The sequence below is a fragment of the Squalius cephalus genome (assembly GCF_949319135.1).
Source record: "Squalius cephalus genome assembly, chromosome: 9".
NCBI classification, from domain to species: domain Eukaryota; kingdom Metazoa; phylum Chordata; class Actinopteri; order Cypriniformes; family Leuciscidae; genus Squalius; species Squalius cephalus.
This window is the reverse complement of record NC_137130.1, coordinates 28003943-28031843: the sequence shown is the minus strand read 5'-3', so window position 1 is coordinate 28031843 and position 27901 is coordinate 28003943. Positions and strand designations below refer to the sequence as shown.

Sequence of the window (27901 nt, the reverse complement as noted above, 5' to 3'; positions counted from 1 at the left end):
CATGAGATACAATAATTCTTAAATTAATGGAAATACACAATCATGCAGGGTCGTTGCTAGAGAGGAGAAAGGTGGTGACGTTTCTAGGGGCCCCGGCTTTCCGGATACCCTTGCTAAGACTCTGATTGCATGAGCAACCATTTCAACTTAACATGGTAACTGAACACCACTTCAACCACAACTGGGAGGTTTTGCATCTCTGAAATAAAGTCAACATTTTCCATTTAGGAGTTGCTACAGACTCTCTTTTATTATTACATTTGTATCCTAAAATTATTTGAGATTTGATTTGACATTGGAATTGATCAATGTTTTGATTTGAAAAGAGTAAAAAAAAGGCTTGAATTACCAGTTTTTTAAACACAGCGATTGTGTCACTTCAGAAGACATACAGCGACATATATCAGTTTTCAAATAGCAGCACATATTTAATTCCAAACCATTAATTCCAATTCCATTAACAGTTCACCCTTCATGCATTACAACATTTAGATTAAGCAATATGACACTTACAATGGAATATATTTCTGTTATTATGTCTGTATTGGGTTATTTTGTTTATCCACGTCAGGCAGATTCAAACACAAGTGTGTGCTTATGTGGAAGGTAAAATATATTAAATGCTGCTCCTTTTCTTTTTGCTACTTTTCACTGTCTCTCAAGTTTTTTAAAGACTCTCCTTCACCTTTCTTGTTGGTAATACTGCATTACTGCACCAGCTCAGTGTGGTGCTACCTTGTGTTCCCTAATACGGTTCACTCATACTGTGTCGCTACTCGCTAGATTGGAATAACTCCAATAATTTCTCAGATTTACCGAAGCTTATAGAATCACGCATTGTAGGCTACCCGTCAATGGTCTTGCCACGGAGTTGCACGAAACAATGGCTGAGCAGTAGCATATAGCTGCACAAACCTATAAGGCATAAAAGCCTACCAGATCTCTGTCAGCCCACAAATCAATGAACAAGTGTCTGTGGGTTTTACCTGATCTCTGATCATTTTTATACATTTGTACACATTGTAGTTAGACATTAGTATAATTAAAATGAATAATGGTAGTAAATAGTCTCTCATTGGCCTGTTTAGCTGAGACATTCAAACAAAACAAACCCTGACAATTGATAAAAGAACATATAGACACTTGATAATCTTATTACATGATTAGATATAATTGCATTTGAAAGATTTTACTTTCAATAAAAAATTTGCAATAGATTTGTAAAAGGTGTTTTTGTTGCATTTACACAGTTCTGACCACTAGGGGTCACCGTGGAGACGGGTGTCGGATTGTTTCGAAGCCTCAACACAATACAGCACATTTGCTTCAACTGTTTCAATGTTACACGAAGCCTCGATCTGCCCACCACTACTATTAGCTGACTGATCATTCTCCTGTCCATTCTCCTGCAGTAAGAACTCCCGAAATCTGTATCTGCACTGTCAGTCACATCAGCAATAAGTCAAATTTAATAAACAAAATTATTTCTGTGTTCACATTTGTTAAAAAATTTATTTGCAACAAACCATCAATCAATAACCCTGTTTACACCTGGCAACATCCTGATTATACTGGTAAATTATAGTATAGTCAAACATCAAAGTTTAAAATGCATGTTCCTCTGAAAATGAAAAGGACATTAAATTATATGCTTAATATTTTTAAGCAAATCAGCAAAAAGCATTTAAGGGACAAAAACACATGCACATACAGATCCTTTGAGACTGTACTGATTCTTGGGACAGTCCTGTCCTAACACATGAAAATGACTGACAAACATCTTCCTGTATTGAGATGTTCATCTGATGAGTGGCAGACGCATAAACTGGTGTCTTGAGAAGGAAAGATCATGTTCATGAAACTGTATGAAGATTGTAGACCTGATGAAAACAAAGAGAAAAACAATCAAACACAAACAACATTTCAGCTCTGCTATGCAGTTCAGAAATGACCATTTAACTGATATTAAAAATTACACTATTAACTACATGTAAATAAGGGATTTTAAACTTGTGTTTTACAATGTATGTTTTGCAGCAGTTGGGGGGCCATAAATAGATGAACCAGTGAACAGACAGGATTGAGGTGTGTAGGAGGTCAAGTTGAACTGACTTACACAGGCTGTTATTGTGTGTCTGTCAACGTGAGAGATCATCTTCACCTGGGCAGATCATGCACAAATAGTAAGAAAACAAGAAGTTTAACTTCTTAACCTGGAAAGATATAGGAGCCTAATAATAACCTGTGATGTGGTAAATACTTACATCCTCCTCATGTGATCCAGAGCTGATCTTCTGCCTCAATTTCCTGTTACAATGACGTAGCATTTGGAGAACAACAGAATGAATCTTAAAACAAACTTTTCCCACAAGTTTACTTCATTTGCCCATTAACAATTTAATGTGATGGAATTTACATTTTAAAAATGGATAATGTTTTGCTAAGGCTAATTTAGCTAGCATTTTATAAATACTAAATATACACAAATTATTTTACAAAATAACACTTTTGAAATTAATATTTTTGTTATAAAGTTTATTATTTTAAGTAACTATAGTAATGCAGGACTAATGAGTAGTACTACATTAACACTTAAGCTACTACTATTAACGAATATAGAAACAAGCTTAACTAATCAGTAAGAAATATCAAATTTAGGAAATAGTTTCTTATTAGGTAATCAATAATTACTTAAGGAGATAAGCTTAATTAATAACTATTAACTAACTGACAAATTATAAAAAACATTATTGTGTGTCTGAGACGTAATCTCTCATTTCAGTCAGGACCACATTGCCAAGTATATACATTTATTACAATTATAGCATACAGTTAGTGTTGGCGGTATGGTTCTGTTCTGGGCAAAACTTCTACACCTGTCCATGCAGCTATGCCTGGACAGAGCGGGGAGGGCAGCAAGTCAAACCCCCCTGGGGTACAGAACAGAACCAGTAAATGCATACATATTACAATTCTCAATTACATGAGTTGTGAAAATACAAATACATGATAAAAGCTTGCAATGTAGGAAAAACAAAAAGACAGAAAGATTAAAGGTTTGGTTGGGTGGAGTTGGAGGAGGGAGTTTAAATGCGAGCAGCGATGCTATGGAGGAAATGCTGAAGGAATGGGAGTTTATATGTGCTGCTGTGATAGATGTCGACGCTGGATTGGAACACGTTATGAACAGTGGGCTATCAGTGATGCGAACTTGGCTGACGTGGCCTGCCTGAACTAATGTGATGCTTGATCACTTTTACTCTGAATTTGGTCATAAAATGCATCACTAATTAATCAAGTGTTACCTAGTCACTATGCAGGAACTACTAGTTAGGCCCGTCGCGAAAAGGCAAGCAAACCAAGCAATTGCTTGGGGCCCCGAGGTGGCCTGGGGCCACAAGACAATGACTGGTTAACCCTCTGGGGACCAAGCTGTTTTTGGGGTCCTTGAGATGTTCTGACATGCCTTGACATTTGTGCTTTTTTCAGTTATTTATAAACATGTTAATAGCAAAGGTGTAAATTCAATCTATATAGCACAAACAGGGCTACCATAATATGCGAGCAACGTGTATGTAGATGTTTGTATTTTTAAGAGAATAATGTTTATGCGTGGTTATTGGAAAAAATTAAAATGAAAGTTGCTGAATTAAGACCACAAAACACATATTAAATATGTGTCCACAAGACTTTTGACTAATGGATGTTGTCCCTTTGTGTTCTAGCTTCAAAATTATGTGAAAATAGTCTTGCTTTATCGTTCACAAAAAAAAAATACATTGATTTAAATGGTGTAAAACAGGTTTTGCTTGGAAAGCCAATATGCGAGGGGGAGGAGCAGTTTACACCTTAGATTACAATGTCCCACCCACTCTGCATAATTAGCCATTCATTCAGGTGTGACACTGACTGAGCCACAATGCAAGGACAAAAGATGTATTTAGAAGAAGACTTATATTGACCATTTAAGATTTCGCTTACATCTCTCTTGTAAATATGTTTTGCTATTTTATTAAAAATGTTACAATTACAACAATAATTACAATTTCAACAATATTTCAAGTGTACTCTTTCTTTGTAAAAAAAAAAGAAAAAAAAAAGATTATAGGCCTACATTTTATCATATGTATTCATTAGTTTGAATATAGCCAACATTGGAACATCTAACATCTTAGTCTATGAATTTATTTTTGACAAAAATAGTATTTTTTTTTGCAGTTTAATATGTTGCTTATACAAATACATTTTATTTCAACATATTCCAGTCGATTTTTACTCATCTCAGTAGGCTATAGCAAAGCAGTTTATTCTTTCACACACAGACGCGCAATTCATATTTAGGCTAAACAGTCTTTACAAATATGTCCCCTTCATTCATCTCACAGAAAGGCGAGTCATATTATAGAAATGGGATTCATCTTTTTGCGGTTTACATAGGCCTACACTAACGTTATTCCATAACGTTATTCCACACGTGAGAAAAGAAAACAGCCTACCTCACTCCTCAGCGGAATCTGCTCCTCATTTCAGGAGATATTGCTCCTCATCAGCACTGTTCTGAAGAATCTTTTCTCCATAAGGTAGGCTATAATGTCTCACTCGCGAGGAGTCGCGACGCGCTTTGTTTACAGCTGATGTGGGCGTTTCACAGCTCTGAAATAGTTCTCAGAATTTGCGTTTGAATAGCACGCGCTCTCCGGGGAGTGGTCACATTACAGTGAATTAGCTCATAATGAGCTCGACAGGAGTCGCTCTCTTTTTACAGAAGCTAATAATATTTGTTTTTTATATAAATGACTTCATTTAAAAGATGCGATCTCCAGCTTTTATGCCCGTGGGTCTGTTTGCCTGTTTGACTGAATTTTCGCGGAGTTATAGATCATTTTCGAACGCGTTTCAAATGGGAGTTTACTGACAGAGAGAAGGCAGAAATCGCATCATGTTAATTTTTCTTTATTTGTCAAAAAGCAAAACACTTTATTTTTATTGTGAGTATACAGAAAAAAAATAGAAACTGAACAGGATCGATTGATGTATTACACGAAAATGAAAGATCAAAATTAACAGAGCATTTAGTGTTTATTTTCATTGCTAAAAAAAAAAACCGAGCAAAACGCGCGGGCACGTTTGTGGTCCCCAGAGGGTTAAGAATAAAATGCAACGACAAACTGTGTGAGCGCCCCTTTGATAGTCAATGCAGTAAAGTGCAATGACACTGTTATCGGGATCCCCCTCAAGGGGGCCCCCCTCAGTAGTCGCTGACAGCAGCCAGCCAACCACGTGATCTCTGCTGCCGGCAAAATACAAAACCTCCTCAGCAGTCATCATGAAGCAGAATTATGCTTCAGGAAGACAGAAAAGAAAGAAGAGAACGGTAAAACAAGACAGTGGTAAGTGATAAATTACACTGGATAAAATAGCTCTACTTGTCTTGTACAATTGGTGTAATTTTGCAGCAGGTTGGCTAGCAAAAATATGTTTATATTAGCTATAATCCTGCCTGACGGCAAATGCTGCTTGTAACAAACAGTTAATGCAACTTTGTTTTTCGAACGTACGGAATATGGTTACATACGTTTTTTTAACGGGATAAGGAAGACGCAGATCTGTTCCAGAATCACTGTTTATCGTATTTAATGACATGACATTGCTATAGCTTTGTAATAGGTTTTGATGAAAGTGGCATAGTATGCTATACTAACTATTCCACCGTGATAATCTATTTAACAAATGGGGGTTAGGAAAACCACACAATAAATTCCGTGCATCAAACATTAGCTTGGGATGTTTTTAAGCATTGGTAGTTGTGAAAGCAGCTGCATCCCTTCCCTTCTAATATCAAAATATGGAAATGCTAACATATCTTTTTGGTAACACTTTATAATAACCATCATTAGTAGATGTTAAATTGTTAGTTATTTAATCTTTAGTTAATTGTCATTTAACTGTTAGCAAACAGTCTTTTTACTTAATAAATACTTTGTAACCCATCTATAAACATTATTTTATAATGTTAAATAATTTTTTTTTTTATGGGGGGGGGGGGGGGGGGGCCTCCATGTCCATTTTGCTTGGGGCCCCCAAATTCCTTCAAACGGCCCTGCTACTAGTGATCTGGACCATCATTTTAAAGTGAAAAACATCTGATTACTGATTGTTTCCATATTAGTTAATAGTAGTAGCTGAAGTGTTAATGTAGTACTACTCATTAGCCCTGCACTACTTCCTTGACCATTATTTTAAAGTGTTACCTAATATGTTTGTAATAAAGTTTATTATGATTTTTTATAGCATGTTAAAATTGCCACTTTTTGTGGGTGAGCAAAAACGTGCCGTTTTTGTATGTGTCCCTTTAAATGCAAATGAGATGCATCTCCCGACCCCCTTTCACGAAGAGGGCGGAGCTTCAAGAGCTCATTCTCTGTCATATCAGCAAAAACAGGACAATCTCACACAATAAAATGTCAGAAACTGTACTAGTGGTGTTCAGTTCAAACTAGAGTCGGACCAGAGAACGTCTCGGGTTACGACTGTAACCCTCGTTCCTTGAGAAGGACACTTTGGGAAACGCCCTTAGCTGAAGTATGAATGAAACCAATGCTGATTCGTGCTGCGTCATGACGTAACGTGATGGCATACACGGAAGCTACAAAGGGACGCCGGCACACAACAGAGTTAGCTTCTGCGATGAAGCAGTCGCTCCCAGGCAGGGGAAGGCATGGCGGAGGGACGCAGTGTCTCGTTCCCTTCTCAGGGAACAAGGGTTACAGTCATAACCCGAGACGTTCCCTTTCGAGGGAACTCGAAATGCGTCGATACGACACTTTGGGGAATGAGTACACATTATGCCACAACGAGCCCTGCCTGTTCCAGTGTGAAACTGCACACAGGCACACTTAGGATGAGAGCACTAGAGTGCCTGGCGTAGAAGGAATATCCAGGCTATAAAATCTGATAAAAGTATGAGGGGTGGCCCATCCTGCTGCATCCACACTTCTTGGATCGGGAACCCTGAAAGGAGGGCTCTAGAGGACGCCATGCCTCTGGTTGAATGAGCCTTCACAGCCAAAGGTGATGGCACACTGCGCACCTGATAAGCCATAGATATTGCCTGAACGATCCAGTTGCTGATGGTCTGTTTAGATGCGGGAAGCCCCTTCTTGGGCGACCCGAAACACACCAGCAACTTGTCTGACTTCCGCCATGAAGAGGACCTCTGAATATATATCTTGAAAAAAAAATATTTCATTGCGTGGAAAGCCGCAATGGCAGCCACGTACACCTTGAGTGTGGACGGGGTAAGACTAGCTGAGAAGCGATCTTGGAGGAACTCCAGCACTAAAGCCACCGGGCAGTTAACTGGGTCCACCTCACTCTCTACACCAAGTGGAAACACATTCCACTTTAGGCCGTACAATCTCCTTGTGGAATGGTCTCAACCACTCCTGCCGACAGGCCAGCCTCTAGGTACTGAACCCCCTCAGGGGTCCAGGCCCAAAGTTTCCACAGGTCTGGTCGAGGGTGAATATTGAGCCCCTGGTCTGTAGAAGCAGATCCCTCCTCAGAGTTGCCATTGTCTGCGTGGTGACCCCTGAGGTCTGGGAGGAGGCTTTCTGGCGACATGACGCTCCCAGCACGGGGCCTTGTGACAGAAACCTTGTGAAATAACTTTTTTTTTTTCCACACAGATAGGGAACGAAGGCATCTGCACGTCACCCTGATCATGCGTAACGGCTTCCCCCTCGGGGAAAGCCCCATGGTTTTCAACCACCACTGCTGGGCCCTCATGTGCAGTAGGCCGAATGGAATAACGTTGGACGCTGCTGCCATGAGCCCTAACACTCTCTGAAAATGTTTTACAGTGATGGCTTGGCCTAGGTTTATCCTGGTCACCGTGGCCAGGATGGACTCGTTCCGTGCAGGAAACAATTGTGCCTGCATTGTGACAGAGTCCCACAGCACTCCCAGAAACTTGGTTCTCTGGGCTGGTGCCAACACGCTTTTTTTTTTCTTTCATGCTGATTCTCAACCCCAGGCTCTGGATGTGGGCAAGGACGATATCTCGATGCCAAACTGCAAGCTCATGTGACTGGGCCATAATAAGCCAGTCGTCGATATAATTTAGCACCCTGATACCCTGAAGCCTCAGCGGAGCTAGAGCTGCATCCATGCATTTAGTAAACGTGCGAGGGGAGAGAGCTAGGCCAAACGGAAGAACCCAATATTGAAATGCTTCGCCCCCGAAAGCAAACCTCAGGAACTTGCTGTGAGATGGAAGGATGGATATGTGGAAGTATACGTCCCTTAGATCTATCGTGACAAACCAATCCTCAGATTTGATCTGACTCACGATGATGGGAATAGCGAGCATCTTGAACCTGAATCTCCTCAGAGACAGATTCAAGTGCCTTAGATCTAAAATTGGTGCAACCCCCCCATCCTTCTTGGGAACTATGAAGTAGCGGCTGTAGAACCCGGACTCCCTGTCCGGCGGAGGAACACGCTTTATGGCCTCCTTTACCAGCAGGGAGTTTACTTCTTGTTCCAATACCCTGCACTGAGTCGACTGCAGTCCACACCACCCTGCTGAATTTCGGTAGGCGGAATCAAACTGCAGCCTGTAACCCTTCTCTATTGTCCGCAGGACCCAAGGAGAAATATTTGGCAGGTCTTGCCATGCTTTGAAATATTCTACTAAGGGAACCAGCCTCTTGAGACTGATTTCGGGTATTATTCGAGATCCCCTGAATCGGATCTCCGGCAGGGTTTGGTCAAAACGATTCTTGATGTGCGGACGCGGAGGGCTCCTGAGGGCTCCGCGGAGGAGCGATTCTCGCTCGTCCCTCCACAGGGGGGACAGCCCTGCTATTTTCGTCTCGTTTTCGATAACCTGAAGCGGAGGACCGGCAGGGAAAAAATGATTTTCAATGAGCGGACGGAACACTGCTTGGCCGCAAGCCTGTGGGTCAGACAGAGCAGTGTGTGTTCGCTGCTCATCATTTTTAATTCATCAGAATTAAATGCAGCCATAAACACTGTATAAGTGAAACACGGTCTGAATGGTTGGCTGAATTAAATATCAAGCTTCTTAAAGTCAGATAATATTCCATCAATTTAATTTCTTAGAATTAAATGCAGCCATAATCACCAGACAATACTGTTTTAATATTTATTTATATGATCTCGATCTGCCTCGGAAAATGCAAGATTCGAGCCGTTACAATATATTTGGCTTTCATCCCTCGAAGAAAGTCAACAGGTGCAAGGCTGAAACACCCGACAGCGCACAGGTGTATGCGTCGAGATATTTCTCAATGAACACTGCCAGCACCCTCAGGAGCTGACTGTGAATGCCTCGCACCCAAACAGTATTATTTCACAGATCGCGTGTGTCCCTTTTATTGCAGACCCGTAATCTACCCATTGCCTCGGCAAATGCGAGATTCGAGTCGTTCACAATATATTTGGTTTTCATCTCTCTAGAAGAAAGGTCAGACCCAGGCACAAGGAGACCAGCCAACGAACTCGGGAAACCCCTTTTACGCCGACAAAGGGAATCCCAAAAGCAAAGACATGCAAGTAGCCTCCAGACTCTTAAACTGAACTGGTGTATTTGATATAGATTTAATAACCCACCTAAGAAACGAAGGGTTAAATTAAATTAATGGTTCGTTCAGGTCAGGTCTTATAAGTGCAAATAGAAACTTGGGATTTCATCATCTCACTCTTAAAACTCATTCTTTCCTCACCCTCTCTTTCTTTCTGCAACTCGTATGAATGTGTGTGCGTGTGTTTGTGTTAGATATTAGTTTTATGTGTTAGAATAATCAATAAAGTCTTGTTTGTATTTTAAAGAGAAGTGTTACTTGTGTTATGTGCTTACGAATTTAATGTCTTAAACTGCTGATCTAAGTTACCTTGCTAACTATAGTGTTTCACTATAGTTTGGATATTTATATCCGTTGCAGAGCTGATAGTTACAGCCAGTTCAAATGAACCGCGAACGAGTCATTTGCTCGGTTGTAATAAGTGATTCTTTCGAATTCCCTATAAATTAATTAATAATTCCTTTGAGCTAAATTGACGAATCACTACAATTACAAATACATTACACCCATAATCTACGTGCTGCCTCGGCAAACGTGAGATCCGAGCAACTATAGATTCCGTATTGCAATGCAGACCTTTAATCTACGCGCTGCCACGCGAGATCCCAGCCACAGAATCTTTATTGCAGAGTAGACTCGTAATCTATGCGTTGCCTCAGCAAACGCGAGATAGATTCTATATTGCAATGCAGACCTTTATTTGAAGGTCTTATGGGACAAACAACATAAAATAGGACAGACAGTTTGACACAGAGCGTTTGCTGAAGAGCAAAAAGCTAACTCTGTTGATTGCTGGCGTCCCTTTGTAGCTTCCGTGTATGCCGTCACATGTTATGTCATGACGCAGCACCAATCAGGATTGGATTAGTTTCATTCATACTTCAGATGTGTTACGCTAAGGGCGTTCCCCAAAGTGTCATATCGACACAGTTTGAATTCCCTCGAAAGGGAACATATGCTGCATGGAGATAGAACAGGTAGGGACAGCGGGACACAACCTAATGTGGGGTTAGTTGTAACACCCTTGTTTTAAATACTTCCACACATGCAAGCATGACGAAACTTGGTGCATTTACTAGTTGCTGTAAGACTTGAGAAATTAGAAAATGCTGGGCAGTCTGGTTGAGCGACCACTCCCTGCGAAGACAAAGGACCTTTCTGGAAATTAACATTTGAACTCTCTCTTGTGAAATTAGCATCACCATTCGAGACGCAAGTCTCACCTAGGCATCATCCAAGGCTGCATTCCAGTCCAAAATTGTCATGCCCTTCACTCGCTAAATACACTCCTTCTCGTTCACTCGGATGTACGTCATTGCTTACATGCACGAGTGCCCACTACTGGCGGTAACTGCAATGGGCTGAACTGGAACGTCCTAAGCCCTTGATCACTTGGAAACGTCTCAGGTTACGTATGTATAGGCGGGTGACATCATCGACCAGGAAACTATAAAGCACCCCTGGAAACAGACCGCAACAGCTTCTGAAAAGCCGAAGCAAGTCAATCACAGGCATGCAGGGAGTATGGCAAGGCGACGCAGCGTCTCGTTCCCTCTCAGGGAACCATGGTTACATACGTAACCTGAGACGTTCCCTTTCAAGGGAACTCGTGCTGCGTCAAGCGCTGCGGGAACCCTATACCCACGATGCCATATGACAAATGCCTGTTCTGTATGAAGACCATGCGCACACTAGGAAACAAGCACCCTAGACCCTGGAGTGGAGCCTAGGTCCAAGTCATAAAATCTAACAAATGTATGCGGTGAGGACTAGCCTGCCGCATTACAGATGTCATAGAGTGAAACTCCTGATAATAAAGCCTTAGAGGCAGCCATACTCCTGGTAGAATGGGCCGGGACAGCCAAAGGTGAAGGCTGTCCGGCCACTTAATAAGCAAGTGAGATAGCCTCAACTACTCACTTGCTCACTATCTGTTTAGATGCAGGGCAACCTAACTTAGGTAACCCGAAGCAGACAAATAATTGCTCATATATATATATATATATATATATATATATATATATATATATATATATATACCATAGGGCAGCTTTGTGGACATAAGCATCCAAAGCCCGGAAAGGGGCATAACAGATTAAGTTTTTCCTGATCTGGGGTATTAAGGTGCAGGACAGAAGGCCTGCAGCACAAATGACCCGCAAATTTAGTAGGGACCTAGGAATACAACCCAGCAAGGGGTGAAGAAAGACTATCACCATACCAGGTGCAAATCCAAGTATGTGCAGGCCTCAGCCTCACGTACCACAGAGAAGACGAAATAAGGATCTCTCCTCAGAGATAACCCAGCAAAGAAACATTCATTGCAGAAATCAAGTACTGTACCATAGGGCAGATAGCAAGATTCAGAAGGAGTTCTCCGCACCAGGCAGAGAACAGTTTCCATTCCAATGCATATTCAGTCTTCTCGTGGAGGAAGCTCTAGACTGGAGTATGGTCTCCACGACCTCAGTCGAGAGACCTGAACCTATGAGCTGGGCCCCCTCAGAGGCCAAGCCCACAGTATCCAGAACTCCGGATGAGAGTAACTCCCAGGAGCAAAGATATCGAGAAATGCATACAGGTGTAGCCTCAACCACACCTAATACGTTGCATCTAGTTCAAGCAGAGCTGGATGCGTCAAGGAGAACCACATAGGGCAGTGCGTTGTATAAAACGATGCGAAAGGTAGACTTGAGTCTTGACCGAAGTTCTCCCAAAGGAGCTCCACCACCTCAGGGTGAAGTCTCCATTCCCCGGGCCTCAGCCCCTGCCTCAACAGGATATCTGCTCTGATATACGAGACCATCAGTGTGTTGTCCGGAGGACAAGCACATGGTGGCCTCTCAGGTCTGGCAAGAAGTATTTGAGAGCTCGAAATACCACTATCATTTCCAGCCGATTTATGTACCAAGAACGTTGATGGTCCTGCCAAAGACCCATTGCCAAGCGGCCACTCATGACCGCCCGCCACCCTGTGAGGGAGGCATCCGTCGAAAGCATTACGCGTCGACAAGAAGCCCCCAGCACTGGGCCCTGGGCGAGGAACCAAGGTTTCTTCCACATGACCAAGGCACGAAGGCACCGCCGCGTGACCTTGATCGTGTGAAATGGATTTCCCCTCGGAGAAAACCCCTTGGTCCTGAGCCACCACTGCAAAGGTCTCATGTACAGAAGACCAAAAGTGATTACGTTGGACGCAGCCCTTTACGGCTGTGAGAATCGCAGAAATACGTGCAGGCGACAGATGTGCTTGTATTATTGTCGAATCCCATAAAACACCCAGAAAAGTGGTCCTCTGAGCTGGGAGGAGCACACTCTTCTTGGCGTTGAGCCGCAACCCCAACCTCTGTGAGACAGAACGACATCTCGATGCCGCACTGCCATCTGCTCGGACTGAGCTAAAATCAACCAATCGTCGAGATAATTTAATATGCGAATGCCCTGGAGTCTCAGAGGAGCCAGAGCTGCATCCACGCATTTTGTAAAGGTGCAGGGTGATAAACCTAGGCTGAAGGGAAAACCCGATACTGGTATGCTTCGCCCCCGAAAGCAAACCTCAGGAACTTCCTGTGATGAGGATGGATAGATACATGGAAGTACACGCTCCAAGTCTATTGTGACAAACCAGTCCTCGGACTGAATCTGTGACATATTAGCGTAAGTATACTTTGAACTTGAGATTCTAAAACCTGTTGTTTAATTGACACAGGTCTAGAATAGGATGCAACCCCTCATCCTCTTTCGGAACAATGAAGTAACGGCTGCAAAACCCTGACTGTCTGCTGGGAGGAGGAACCCCTTCTATAGCTCCTTTTACAGAAGTGTCAGTACTTCCTGCTCCATAATCAGAGCCTGCTCGGGCTCCACCACTGTGGGGAGAACCCCTAGAAATCTTGGCGCCCTTTTCTATAGTGTGCAGGACCCACTGAGAAATATATGGCAGTAGTTTCCACGCTGCCAGAAATTCTACTAGGGGAACCAGTCTCTCGAGACTGGCCTCTGGATTTGGTTGAACAGTCACTTTGGTGCCCTGAAGCGGTGAACCGGCAAGGAACAACCGAACTGACCGTTCTACGCCCCTCCTCTGAGGATCGCATGGGGACGCTGACACCTCGGTGCCCTGAACGGAGAACCGGCAGGGAACAACCGAACTGGTAGCGCTGCGACCCTCCTCAGAGAGTCGCACCCCACAGGGTGCCGAGGAGAAACGATTTCTCAAAACCGCCCCTACCCCGGAAGAACCTTCAGAAGCCTGATAGCGTCAGCGTCAGGACTTCTTGTCTAAGTTTTATTAGAGATAACGACAGTCCTCAGATCTTGCCTACCTCTAACTAGCTTTGTTCCTACGACCCTCCTCGGAGGATCGATGGAAAAAGCAGGCACCTCGGGGCCCTGAAACGGCAAACCGGCAGGGAAACCGAACTGACTGCTCTACGACCCTCCTCGGAAGATCGTTTGGGGACGCTGACACCTCGGTGTCCTGAAACGGCGAACCGGCAGGAAAACCAAACTGGCAGTGTTGCGACCCTCCTCAGAGAGTCACACCCCAGAGGGCGCCGAGGAGAAACGATTTCTCAAAACCGTCCCTACCCCAGAGGGGACCACCCTCAGAAGCCTGCAGCCTCGGCGTCAGGGCTTCTTCTTCCAAGCTATTTTAGAGATAAAACAGTCCTCAAATCTTGCATATCTCTAACTGGCTAGACTGCGACCGCCACACAGGTCCCCCTGATTGTGGATGAGCCCAAATGGCGAATCTCTGTTTTGCCGCACTCTATGCTGCGAGGAGCTTTAGTAGACTGAGACTGCTCCCGCCCAGCAGTCTCAGGAACATTAGATCGGTGAGGAAGAAACCTCTGGAACACCGCTGAAGAGTTTATTTCTTTGTTTTTTTTGTTTTTTTTTGAAAGCGGAGCGTCCAGAAGAACAGACATATTTTATCTTTATTTTATTTATATCAGAAAATCATATACACATATACATATACATATACATATACATACGCATATATATATGCCATCTGCTCGGACTGAGCTAAAATCAACCAATCGTCGAGATAATTTAATATGCGAATGCCCTGGAGTCTCAGAGGAGCCAGAGCTGCATCCACGCATTTTGTAAAGGTGCAGGGTGATAAACCTAGGCTGAAGGGAAAACCCGATACTGGTATGCTTCGCCCCCGAAAGCAAACCTCAGGAACTTCCTGTGATGAGGATGGATAGATACATGGAAGTACACGCTCCAAGTCTATTGTGACAAACCATATACATACGCATATATATATCACTCCGTGGCCACCAGCAGGAAAACAACTGAACTGGCAACACTGCGACCCTCCTCAGAGAGTCGCCCCCCAGAGGACGCAGAGTAGAAACGATTTCTCGAAACCGTCCCTCCCCGGTATAGTTTATCTGTTGAGCGACGCTATTCTCGAATAGCGTCAGTGCTGACATCCTCACATTCATCCATGTCCTTATATACTTTACCCACCAGTGCTGCCTAATAATATTTATCTATTATTTATGATGCTGGTGGTTAACGTCAGGGTTGTTATGATGCCGACCCGGGAGAGAGATAGCTCGCAAGCGTCTCTTTAACCCGAGGCACTGTCATACCATGATACATAATACCCATAACATTACTATAGTAGAAGTTTAGGGATTAAACACATAATAGAAACCGGTTTATTCCACAATCTCGACACCTCAGTGTGGAGATAGGGGAAAAAAACGGCACTCCCCGACGAGGAGGTCTGAAACATAGAGTTTTCCTTATATTTTCACTCTCATGTTCGGCTGGCCAGTAATATTTAGTTTAACAACAGCACTAGATAAAACCTCCTTTTATAAACTCATCTTTATTCAACAGAGTTATGAGCTGACTTATTTATTTATTTATTTATTGAAAACTCATAAACATCTGCCTTATTTAGATATTTCTTTTATTTCTTTTATTTTTTAAACAAAAAACACTAACGATACCAATTCCTCGGAACTGGAAATCTGGAACTGGAAGCATGAGTGCCTCATCCCGGGGAGGAGAAACCGCAGAGCGTGCTTCTCCCCGAGATAAAGCACTGGATCTAACAGGTGAAGGCAGAGATAGGGCTGGGTCCGTCTCAAACCCTAACTGTTAGAACCATTTGCGATCCCCAAGATGCACGTCGACGCCTCGGGGGGCGCGCACCGAACCGTCCTCCTCGAAGAACGGCCGGCGGGAGCGAAGCGTCCTCACGGACAGCTTCTCGCAATGCTCATAGTCAGCCCCCTCGACTGTGAAAAAATGAAATTTTTCATTTGCCCCGTGAAATAACGTGGGCAGGGAACAACATAACGCTTGCTTGCTCTCTTTTGCCATAATATATATATATATTGCAACTTTGACAGACAACAATAAATATGACAAGGACAGAATACACAGATTGCTTGCTGAAGGCACAGAAGCTGTCGCAGTCTGTTTCCAGGGGTGCTTTATAGTTTCCTGGTCGATGATGTCACCCGCCTATGACGTCTCATCTTTCCATTGGGCTGATTACACATGTGCTTCACGACGCAATCACGCAGGGCGTTCCCGCAGCGCTTGACGCAGCGCGAGTTCCCTTGAAAGGATTTATTACAATTTATTATTTAAATTGTTTTCCCTTTAAGAATTTGTTTAATGCAGCATTCAAATGTATAGGTGTATTTGGGTTGTTTTAAATAAAAAAAATATATAATTAATATATCATAGCGTTGTTTGTTGTGGTGGTGATTAGATGAGATTTGTGGTGATGTCACAATCGTACTGCATTGTGGGACATATAGGTGCCTGAAGTGTACATATGAAGTAGACTCGCTCCCTCTGTCAAAATCGAGGGAACAAGGGTCTGTCCATATAAACTCCCCTCGTCCACTTCACGAAGTGGAACGCACTTCAAAATGGCGGCGGGGATTCCCCCGAGGGGAAGTGCTTAGGGAAGTTTGCAAGTGTGTGTCCAAAAGTGGACTGGAACGCAGCACTAATGTACATCTCTACATCTCTGGTATTTCAAAGAGGGGAAGCTCATTTTCGGCCTACATCATAAAAATTTGTCCATTTATTTATACGTAAATTCTGCCCTACGTTCCTTTTCAAGAAAATGCTCTGTGACCAGGTTGTACCAACCAGGCGTCTTTTCCAGTGACTTGACCAGTGTCCTCTCAATGGCTAGCAGAGTTAGGTATAATTGGATAAATGTAATAATATAATAAAGGTATAAATAATAATATAATAAAGTATAATAATACTACTAATAATAATATATATTTTTTATGATTTTAATAATTATTTTTTAATTATTACTACTAATAATATAAAAATTATAATAAGTAATAATATAATAAAGGTATAAATGTATAATTGTGTGAAATGTATTATGAAAATTGGCAAGCAATTTCGACAAGCAAATACCAAGAAATAGGTTGCAGCAGTTTGTCTTTTGACTATACTTGCAAAGTCCGCAATGGGACTGAGCTCGAATAGCTTCAGAATCAGCGACTTTTTATTGTATGAAATCGCTGTCAATCAAATAGAGATGCAGCCTTTCGACAGACCCTCCAATCATCACGCAGAAGCCCGGTGTCCAGGCCAGCCCACTCCTCCATTCACCCCCAGAGACACTGAGCGTCCGTGGGCGGAACATAATCGCAGCATTTATCCAATGACCGTCTAGTTTCGAAGCACTGAAAAAAAAACTGTTCAAAGCAGCCCCATTGAAGTCAATGGACGCTGGGTTTGGTATCATTTGAAATGTCTCAGTGCGACTGGTACAAGGGTCTCATCGCCAAAGAAGTAAAACAAAAGGTAATACGTTTTTAAGAGTTTGAGAGTTTTAAGAGAGTGCACACAGAGGAGGGGGGGGGTCCTCCAGACAAATGGCATCCGGCCCGCAAAAGGTGTAAACTCTGAATGCAAATTCCCATTGTTAGCAAATGTTTCCATGTGAAAGAAGTTTCTGTCTTGGTCTGGGTATATAAAGAAATGCAACAAGAGGCTCAGGGCGATTTGTAATGAGATCGGCCCATTATGCTAAGGGTCTGACACAGACACTCAGCATCGTGTATTTCTTGAGTCAGGTACATCTTTTACTCTTTTTAATCTCTGAGCATTTGATGTTATTGTATTGATTATCTTTTAACTGACTTTGAAATTGGCATGATACATTTACCTGACATAATAAATTGTTACATTTGATTTTATTCTGACCTAGCATCCTCTGAAATTTCCTGAGCGGGACCGATGCGCCGCAGCGGAAGAGCTCGCTGCGCGCTGAATGTCCAGTACGCGCTGTGGTGACAGTCACGCTATCATAGACAGCGAGTCCAGTTCTGTGCCCAGAAAAAAATATTATCTGTCTGGGGGACAGAGAACTCTTCACCCAATTGACTCTGAGACCCAGATTCTCGAGGTGGTCGAGTAAAATGGTCCTGTGCTCTATGAGCTTCGAGTGAGATTGAGCTAGAATCAGCCAATCGTCCAAGTAGTTCAATACTCGCATGCCCTGTAGTCTGAGGGGTGCGAGCGCTGCGTCCATGCACATCGTAAATGTACGGGGTGCTAGGGACAAGCCGAACGGTAGGACTGTGTACTGATATGCCTGGCCCTCGAAGGCGAATCTCAAATATCGCCTGTGGCGTGACGCTATCTGTATTTGAAAATACGCGCCTTTCAGATCTATTGACACAAACCAATCTCCTCAGCGAATCTGCGCAAGGATTTTTCTGGTTGTGAGCATTCTGAACTGTCACTTCGCAAGCACTCTGTTCAGTTGCCTTAGATCTAGTATGGGTGAGGGGTTGAATGCGGAGCGCGCTCTGGTCGCTCAGCGACAGAGGGGCTTCGGTGTGCTGCAACATAAGCGTCGCGCTTATGGCATTTGAGGCAGGGGGCGCGCTGATAACAGCGGGCAGATTGCCCGCGCTCGACTCCTCTGCGGTGGTCAACCGATAGGGGGAGGGCTGGGCGAGTCCCGTAGGACCTGTCATGTCCATGTATGAATGTGGGCGCGGGATAGCGGGCACATTTACAACACTGAGAGCATTGTCCGCCTGAGCAGAGCGAATGCACGTTGGTTTCGTTTTTACAGAAACCTTGAGACATGCAGAACGTAGTGTTTGTGGGCACTGGGCAGTGGGCACATTTACCACGTTTAATGCGCAATCGATCTGGGTCGATTTCATGTGTGCGAGCCCTGTGTGACGGGCTGTGTTTGTGTGTAGGAATGAGCACTGGGCAGTGGGCATTTTGTCTACACTCATAACGCCATCGGCCGTGGCCGGGACACCAGAAAATACACTCTCATGGGATTTATCTGGGTAGCCGTAAAAGCGGCGTTTGTGTGCAGGCAAGCGGGCTGTGTCGCCGACTTGTTTACTGCAGAATACACTGGAACAGTCGCATTTAATGGAACTGAACGAGCGAGAAGTTGCCATAGAAACAGAGAGCGTCAACATGCTGGCGTTTGTTTGCAGTCGTGCGTGTATTAGTACAGGCTCGTTCACTGCAATATTGACATTTCCAGTCGCCTGACGCATGGAAACCATAGAAACGGTGTTTGGGTGCAGGCGAGCGAGTTGTAGAACGCGCTCGTTGGCTGCAAAATACACATCTGCAGTCGCCTTTTCAGGGAACTGACGGCATTGACGGCATAATTCTATTTGCCGGTAGACCCGGGATCGAACACGGGTCTCTCGCGCAAAAGCCTGAGAATCTGCCACTGGGCCACAGGGGAAGACACGTAGGCATTTAGTTATCGCGAATATTATCAGAGAGCGTCAACATGCTGGCGTTTGTTTGCAGACGTGCGTGTATTACAACAAGCTCGCTCACTGCAATATTGACATTTCCAGTCGCCTGAACTTCAGAGGGGAATGAGAAATGTGTGAGAAAATGGAGGTCGGCCCGGCCGCAGCGGGACTAAAACAGTCTTTTCTCGTTTTGCCAGTGACGCACGGGAACCATAGAAACGGTGTTTGGGTGCAGGCGAGCGGGCTGTAGAACGCGCTCGTTGGCTGCAAAATGCACATCTGCAGTCGCCTTGCAGGGAACTGACAGAGCGAAGCATTGGCGGCATAATTTATCTGCCGTTAGACCGGGATTCGAACACTGGTCTCTCGTGCGAAAAACCTAAGATTCCACCACTGAGCCACAGGGGGGGAACACAAAGGCTTTCAGATGCGTCAACATGTTTTCTTCGGCGTTTGCTTGCAGGCGTGCGTGTATATAACAGGCTCGTTTGCTGCAATATTGATATTTCCAGTCGCCTGATCAGGGAACTGAGAAATGTGTGAGAAATTGATGTCAGTTCGGCCTCAGCGGGACTAAAACACTCTTTTCTCCTTTCGCCGGTGAGTGACGCGTGAATGGGGCGCAGGGGCAGGGTAGCTTTCTTGTAACGTAAAGAAAAACTAACCCCGACCGTCCGCTTCCAACGTCCCTTGTGAACGGCGCAGTTTGCGCGGCTCAAACAGAGGGAGAGAGAAAGCTAGCCCCGTGACCGTCCGCTTCTGACATCCCCTGTGAATGGCGCGGTTTGCGCGGCTCGAACAGAGGGAGAGCGGGTATCATCCCCTAAGCAGGCAAAGCAAGCGGGCGCACCGGCGAGCTTTGCGGGATGGGGGGGGAATTGGGCGTCTTGAAAAAGACACCCGGCTCTTTTAGTGAAATGAGAGTGTGTGTCGCGGCGGCGAGCACACACACATACACAAAACACAGTAGCAGAGAAAAAGGATATATAACGCCGGAAAGCGTTAGCAGGAACGGCGACTGAAGGCGGCGAGTTGTCGACCAGCAGCTTCAGATGTAGCACTAATCCCGCTGAGTGCTTGAATCAGACGGCGCGGCTTCCTCTCTAGGATCCAGCGATGCGTGGGCTTCGCTGAAGAGATGAAAAACTGACCAAACCAGCCTCTCGGGGCCGTATTTATAGCCCAGCCCCACCCGCTTTCGGCGGGACATGACGTAGTGGGCGCGAAGCACCCTCATTGGTTCTGACGTCATGAGGGGCCTCTCTCGATAGGCTGATGCAGTTGCCGCAGAGCAGCCAATGGGCGCGCAAGCTGTCTCGCCCATGTCTGCATGCTGCTGCAATGCGTTTTACATTATTGCAAAATTTAGGATAATTTTTGGCTTCAATATCTCGAGGAAAAGAGGTTTTCCCCTAGCGTAAGATATTACGCAAGTACGAGAGAACCTCTCGTAAGAGAACGTGATCGGAGATTACAAAAACAAGGGTTATTATAATGTCGGGATAGCTAATGCAGGAGAAAGCTTTCAAAAGAGACGCTGAAGTTGCCTGCTTTCTTCTCGACAGGTAAGTCAATGTTAAGGTCTTAATTACAGGCTTTTTATTTTTATTTTTTTATTAGCCTATATAGACCAGCGTTTCCCAGCGGGGTGACGCGGCACCCTGGGGGTGCTTCTGGCGAGAGCAGGGGTGCTGTGTAAAAAAACAAATTTTTACCATCAATCTCGGATCGTCGGAAGTCTCTAATAACAACAAATAATGCGCACAAATTTATAATAAAAATGCAAATCATAAGTTTTCGGCGTTGAATTGCGGAGGTTGCGCTTGCGTGTGATTTTATTCCCGTGCCTTATTCCCAGTGCGTCCACATAAAGCTGCCTATTTTTCATTGATGCGCTTACAGTCAAATACACACGAAAACATTGTCACAACGTCCGTCTTGCCGCGTATTCACATAAACACATCGGTTATGTCCGTGCTGCTGTCAACGCAATGCGTGCGATTAATGTTTTTCACTTTAACACGTTAAAAATATTTAACGCAATTAAAGCAGCATTTTTTTTCTGTCATCCTTTGGCTAGCGTTACATTATAATCACGTTCTTCTTCATGCAAATGCTTCTAACCATGCAAGAGAGAAAATACAAAAGAGAATGCGCTGTCCTGTGATGCTGACACGATGCGCGCCAGACTCGACTTCTCTTTCGCGCTTTCGCTTTGAGTATCCTCATGAGAGCAGTCTTAAATTAGTTAAATAAAGTCTTAAATGAACGTTAAGAGTTGTGAGAAAATGGGACGCGTGTGGGATCCACATGTGACAGTGCAGCAGTGACATCAGAATCAAATAACACTTCATTCATAAAAATATGCCATTAAACAATTACTGTATTTGAAATATACTGTCTTTATGATGTTTCTACATTAATTTGGAGATTTACTGTGAAATTATTAGGCTACATAAAATATAGTAAAAACAAGCTATCTTGTGCAATTATAACAAAATTATCCCAATAATTATCACATTATCCCAATTATTATCCCAATAATTATCCCATACACTGAGTGAGCAAACATTTAGGTGAATGATATATGAATAAAAAGCCTTAATTGAATATGGCATTATGTAAAGTGATCTCTTCAGAAGAAAGTAATGATTTCCTAGATTTTAAATGGATGGACAAAAAAAAAAAAAAAAAAAAAAAAAAAAATCTATATGACAGTAGGCCTATAAGTTCTTCCCTGTGGTATTGAAAATTGATACATTTATTTATTTATTTATTTATTGCTCAAGTCATACATAAATGTTTCATTCATTCATTCATTCATGCATTCGTAACATGCATGAACGAAGAAAAAAAAAAGGAACAGGAAGAAGAAAATCTTATGGTAGCCTACCTGTCATTTATTTGTGCACATCAAAAATTAAATAAAAAAAACCCAGCACATTTCAAGGTATAGTATCAAAGTAGTATCTCTACTATTGAGTAAAGTAGAGAAGGCCCTATAAACAAGGTTGTAAGTTTTGTTTGTTCAAAACTGTAACATTCGTTTGTTCGTTGTGTCAAGTTGTAGTTTGTTTGAAATAACAAACCAGTTCACCCGAAGGAAAACTCGATGAAGTGCTATTAGAGGACATCCTGTCATAGCTTTTTGGTACATAATGGCTACCGTAGATGCAACACACATTTGAAAATGCGAGGCGCTAGAGAGCACTATTCATTTGATTGCAAAATACAATTTCACCACTAGATGGGAGAAAATCCCACTTAGTGTCCCTTTAACTAATGCTGGGTACACACCAAAATATTTTTCACATCTTATAAGATTTTCAAAATGTGATAGACCACAAACATGAGGACAAAAAATCATAGATTTAAGCATTTTGCTCCTATAGTGTGTGGTGTGCCATGATGCGACAAAGACAGCACACCACACACAAACAGATTTTCAACCAGATTCTCGACTGTGAACACAGGAAATCTCGCAAAATCTCGCGAGACTTCAGAATAAGCATGTTGGATGATATGCAGGAAGAAATTATGATGATAGTGTTTGATGAATGATTTTCACAGAAAATTCACATAAAAAAAAAATAAAAAAAACATTGTACCCACCATTATATATAACCTTTTATACAGAAATATATATCATTCTTTATTGTCTTTATTTATTCTTTATTGTATTTATTGTCTCTTTAGAAAAAGTTAGCCTATTTAATCCCTCACTGAACCCTTATAACACTCAGCTTCCTACATGTGTGCGTGTGCGTGTGTGTGTGTGAGAATGACCGTCTTCCATCATCTCACTTTCTGATTGGATATTGTTTCGTTTCACGTGATAATCTCCAGAACGTGCGCGCGTTTGTCCTCGGGGTTCCCCCCACACATCAGGATTTCTGATCGTAAATATTAAACATGTTGAATATTTACGATTCGCGATCGGGGCGGCTCCGACGTTCTTCCGAGCAGGTTCGGACACTCTTAACACACCTCACACCAAGGGAAAATCTGATAAAATAATCTGTTGAACCATCAAGATAATCGGGACATAGCTAGGATTGTCGGAAGGGGGGAAATCGGCCCAAAATCAGCCCGATTATCTTTTGGTGTGTACCCAGCATAAGTTGTTGTGGAGTTGCAAATAGGGGGCTTGATAAAAATACTTTTAATAGCAAGCGTTGAAGCGGCATTATCTTTATGTACTAGCCATAACCTCTGTTTATTGTTTGGGATTTAACTAAGTTGTTATATGGGCGACTGTGGGGGGCTACATGGGTACGTTTTAACAATAGCAAGCGTGTGTGGCATTGTTGAACTGCTTTAGCCTTCACCCTTCACGTTCTACCGCGTTCACACCATTGGGCCAATTTAGACGGGCTTACATTGCCATATCAACACTATATAGAGAAAGCAAAAATTAAAAAATCTTTGGAAGATATCACTGAACATTTATTTGACTATAGCAAAAGTACATTTCTTACTTCTGTTAATTTTTCATCTCTATTTTTGGTGATTATTTTAAATTAGACAAATCTGATATTATTTTAATCTCCAATATGTTATTTAACAGTTGATATGGTTCTTTAATGCTTCGCTAACTAGCAGAAGACACTAGCAGGGTTTAAATCCCAGTTGTGCAGGTAAGGCATGTTGTAACACTGTATTACAATGTGCCTCTATAAGAACTATGCTATTATATTCTATACTTTTATGAATTTTATTGAGAAAACATGAGAAAAAGGTGAATAAAGACTGAGAGTCAATATTCAGGAATTATTAATTATTATTATGTTTTGAACTATGTTTTCTGGTGTGTTCCTTGTCAAACTCAAAAATTATTTTATTTTTAATTATTAAAAAGTGACATAATTTTATATGAAAAAGTTAATAATTATTTTTATTGAGAAAATATTTTAGTTTGTCTTGTATATTTTTTTGATTTGATCATTTAGCATGTTAAGCTGTCATATGGTCATGTTACAATGTGCCCCACACATGTTACAATGTACCCAAACTATGGGGCATATTGTCACATTTCACTTCCATTCTTTCGGGGTATATCAAGAAAAAAGTATACACTTTATTAATTAATAACCACATAATTGTACTAGACGTGTGAAATAAATGTAGGAAAAAATAAATACTCTGAACCCTAAGTAGATTTACACAAACTGAGAAAGTCAAAAAGCGTTAGGTTGAGCCCCAATCTCCTAGTTTAGTTTAATTACGGTTATATAACTTGAATGTTTTCACCTTGCTTTTCCACTACAAGCCTGTTGTAGCCGAGTAGGCCCCTTTATGATGGTCAAAACTTTACTAATCAGTTTTATCACGTTTATTGTACATCACACAAAAGACGATCACTCCACTCCAATCACTTTTCACTCCAGAAAATCACCGTAAGAGCTGAATACATCACAGTACAAGAAGTGCGCATTAAATACTTATCCATAAACTTCTCTCTCACCCTTGCATTATCATCTTCATACACAGCGAATAACACAAAAACACTCATTACAACTAACAGAAAACAAATAGACTGTATGCCTTTTCGGGGGGTGCTCACTGGTAAAATTGCTTGGTAAACTTTATAACCGTAAAACTACTCCTATGAACTGTAATAAAGTGCACGCTCTCCCTTTCATTACAGTAATGAAAGGGAGAGTGTGCACTTTATTACATAGAAAAATGTTGAATGTGAGTTGGATCACAATCCCTTCAAAAATAAAACTAATCCACTGCGTCCTCAGTGGCTTGGATGATGGGAGAAAATGAAGACTCTTATGTTCACTTGTACATCTAACAACAGAACACCGGGATTGGCTATAAGACATTGTCACTACAGCTGTTCGAGCGCAGAGAAAATGGCGGATAGTGTACAACTATGGAAACTATGGTAATGCAGGACTGTCAGTCAGCGGCCGTGGGCGGGGCCTGATCAGTATGATGTCACACTGCTCAGAGAATCAAACGGCATGTCTAATGAGACTGCTTTGGTTTAATGGAGATTTTTTTAAAAAAGGAGTGTGTGGATTTCTATAATTTTAGGGTGATTGTGTTCACACACTGTCAACACATATTTATGTTATGCGGTATTTATACATTTACAAAGTATAAAAATGGTAGATACTATTAACACTGAGTGTTTGCACTGAGATCTTATTAATAAGAAGTGCAAATACTGATAGATGCTATATTCGAACAAAATATAAATACAAGTGAAGAGCTATTTGTGCTGAAGGTAAAATTTAAAACCAGTTGTTGGCGGAGTTCATGAAAATAACTTTAGCAACAAAGCTGGCTATTTCTACTCATTTTAAATAGACACTGCCTACAAATACTTTGAAAGCAAATCGTAAAAAGTCAGAAAAATTAAAGAAGGAAGCAGTTCATGGGTAAAGCTGTTGAGAAGCTGGAACTGCATGTCACTGTTGCTGAAAGTAAGAAATGTTGATTAAAACTCAGTGTCTCTCACCTGTGAATGCAGACGCTGATGCTGATTATCAGAAAGACTATAATAACTCCAGAACATGAGATGATGATGATGATGATGATGATGATGTAGAGCGGCATTTGTTTGAGTGACGCTGGTCTGTTTTCTGACACACAAGAGTCAAACACACATGATATCGGTAAAGCAGCACTTAGATAGTCACTAGTTAAACACATATACTTATATTTCTTCTATAATAAATGCCCTTTATTTGTTTTTGTTTTTAGAAAGCAAATCAAATAAATGAAAGCATGGAGTAACCTGTTATTGTTAATGTCCATCTTATTGCTGCTGGAAGACAGGTGTAGTTTCCTGCATCAGACGCTTGTATTTGATGTATTTTTAATCCTTTTGAAACGGCTGGGTTGATGTGAATCCTGTTTGAGCTGAAGTTTCTCATAGTTCTGTTATTGAACGAGTCATAATTAAAAATAACAGAGCTGTTCATTCTCCATAAGAAATCTTCATCAAATGAGGTTTTGTTGCAGTAAAGTGTCACTGTTTCCCCCACAAACACTGTTTTGTTGATGTGCTGCCGAATGCTTAGCTCTTGATTTGATTTGGAATTATCTAATGAAAAGACAATTAAAGAAAATTAAACAACTACTAAGGCTTACAATGCATTTGAAAAACGCATCCCTGGATGGTAAAATTATGAAAAGAATTTCACTGTCATCATGCAGTAGAAAATCTTTTTTTTTAAAAGGGCAAAAACTCATGAGACAAACAACACTTTCATAAGGTGCTTAATCTTAAAAACCTGATTAAAAAACACACATTAGGATACAACTTTTTTCAACAACTCTACTAAATTGTAAAATGTTAAATAATAATATTATTTAGTCATCAAACTATGTTGGGCTTTATACCATCATGGAAAGGCTATACATCCTATGTATCGGCTTTGAGACATAAGAAGAGGAAAGAAATCTTGATCTTAAATCAGTACCTGTGTAAGTCAGGAGAATAATGATGACACAGAGATCCAGATGAAGAATCCTGGTTTGAAAATTTGCCATAACAGGACACTCAGTTTAAAGGCTGTGAAGGAGTATAAACTATCTCACTGTCCGCTCAGTATCTTGAAGGCTTGTAGACGTACTGTAGAGACTGAACTAAGTGAGGATAAAGGGCAATGACTGACATACTTAATTATTAAGAATAGTTTTAGAATTAGAATATGTTATTAAACATATAAATCCAAACACAGGTCACCTAATTGCAATGCTCACATATACAGTACTTATATAATGGATGGTAACAATATAATCGGATTAGTTTTGTGCTCTTGTCTGCAGTGACCAGTGAAACCACAGAGCTCATTTTCCACAGCAGAACCGTCACATCCTGTCACTGTCTACCGTGTTTACTTGTCTTATTAAACAGCTCATGCTTGTTCATGTTCGACTTTGTGTCTACTTAAACACTAAAAAAAAAATCTTCTTTACTATGTTATATTTTTCTCTGGCTCTGCTCTATATTACTCTTGAAACTAACTATTGCTCTTCTATTTACTGCAAAAAGCTCTGCAGATTTCTCAATAGACATCTAACATGTCTTTACCCTTGTCATTCAAATTTACAGCCTAATCAAGACTGATCAATACCTTTTTTAAGTCAGTTACATACAACCGTAGGTTGGTCTAATTTGAATCTTAATCTGACTGACTAGTTTATCGGACTAGTCTTGACTTAAACAGGCTTAACAGAAAAGTTGAGACGAAGTTTATGCAATGGCCACTTGTCTGAATAGTTGCCAGAGAGCCATATATTATAATTGTAGAAGCAAATGAAAAACCTTTATTATGTGAATATTTTATGTTACTAAGCTCTGTTTAGTCTGTTTAATCAAAACTTTTCAACTTAATTGTGAGCATGTTACTGATGTGACATAAGTTGAATCACTACATCTTTTTGTTTGGTTTGCTGTCAGTTTATGAAGTAATATTATTCAAAATGAACAAGCACAATTTTTGCAACATTGGGAAGCCCAAATATTTAACCAATACAGAACAAAAAAAAAAAAGAATTATGTGTCTTTAA

General features: G+C 41.8%; 1 protein-coding gene across 1 annotated transcript; it reads right to left on the bottom strand.

Annotated features, from left to right (window-relative positions):
• Nucleotides 1-1157: 1157 nt before the first annotated feature.
• Nucleotides 1158-27201, bottom strand: LOC307164512 (uncharacterized protein). The gene is made up of 6 exons (XM_079881438.1): nucleotides 26809-27201; nucleotides 26121-26429; nucleotides 25842-25965; nucleotides 2265-2307; nucleotides 2117-2161; nucleotides 1158-1880 (listed from the first exon to the last, which is right to left on the bottom strand). Exons 1-6 carry the CDS (start codon nucleotides 26876-26878, stop codon nucleotides 1854-1856), a joined length of 618 nt encoding a protein of 205 aa, XP_079737564.1. The 5' UTR covers nucleotides 26879-27201; the 3' UTR covers nucleotides 1158-1853.
• Between the last annotated feature and the right edge of the window lie 700 nt (nucleotides 27202-27901).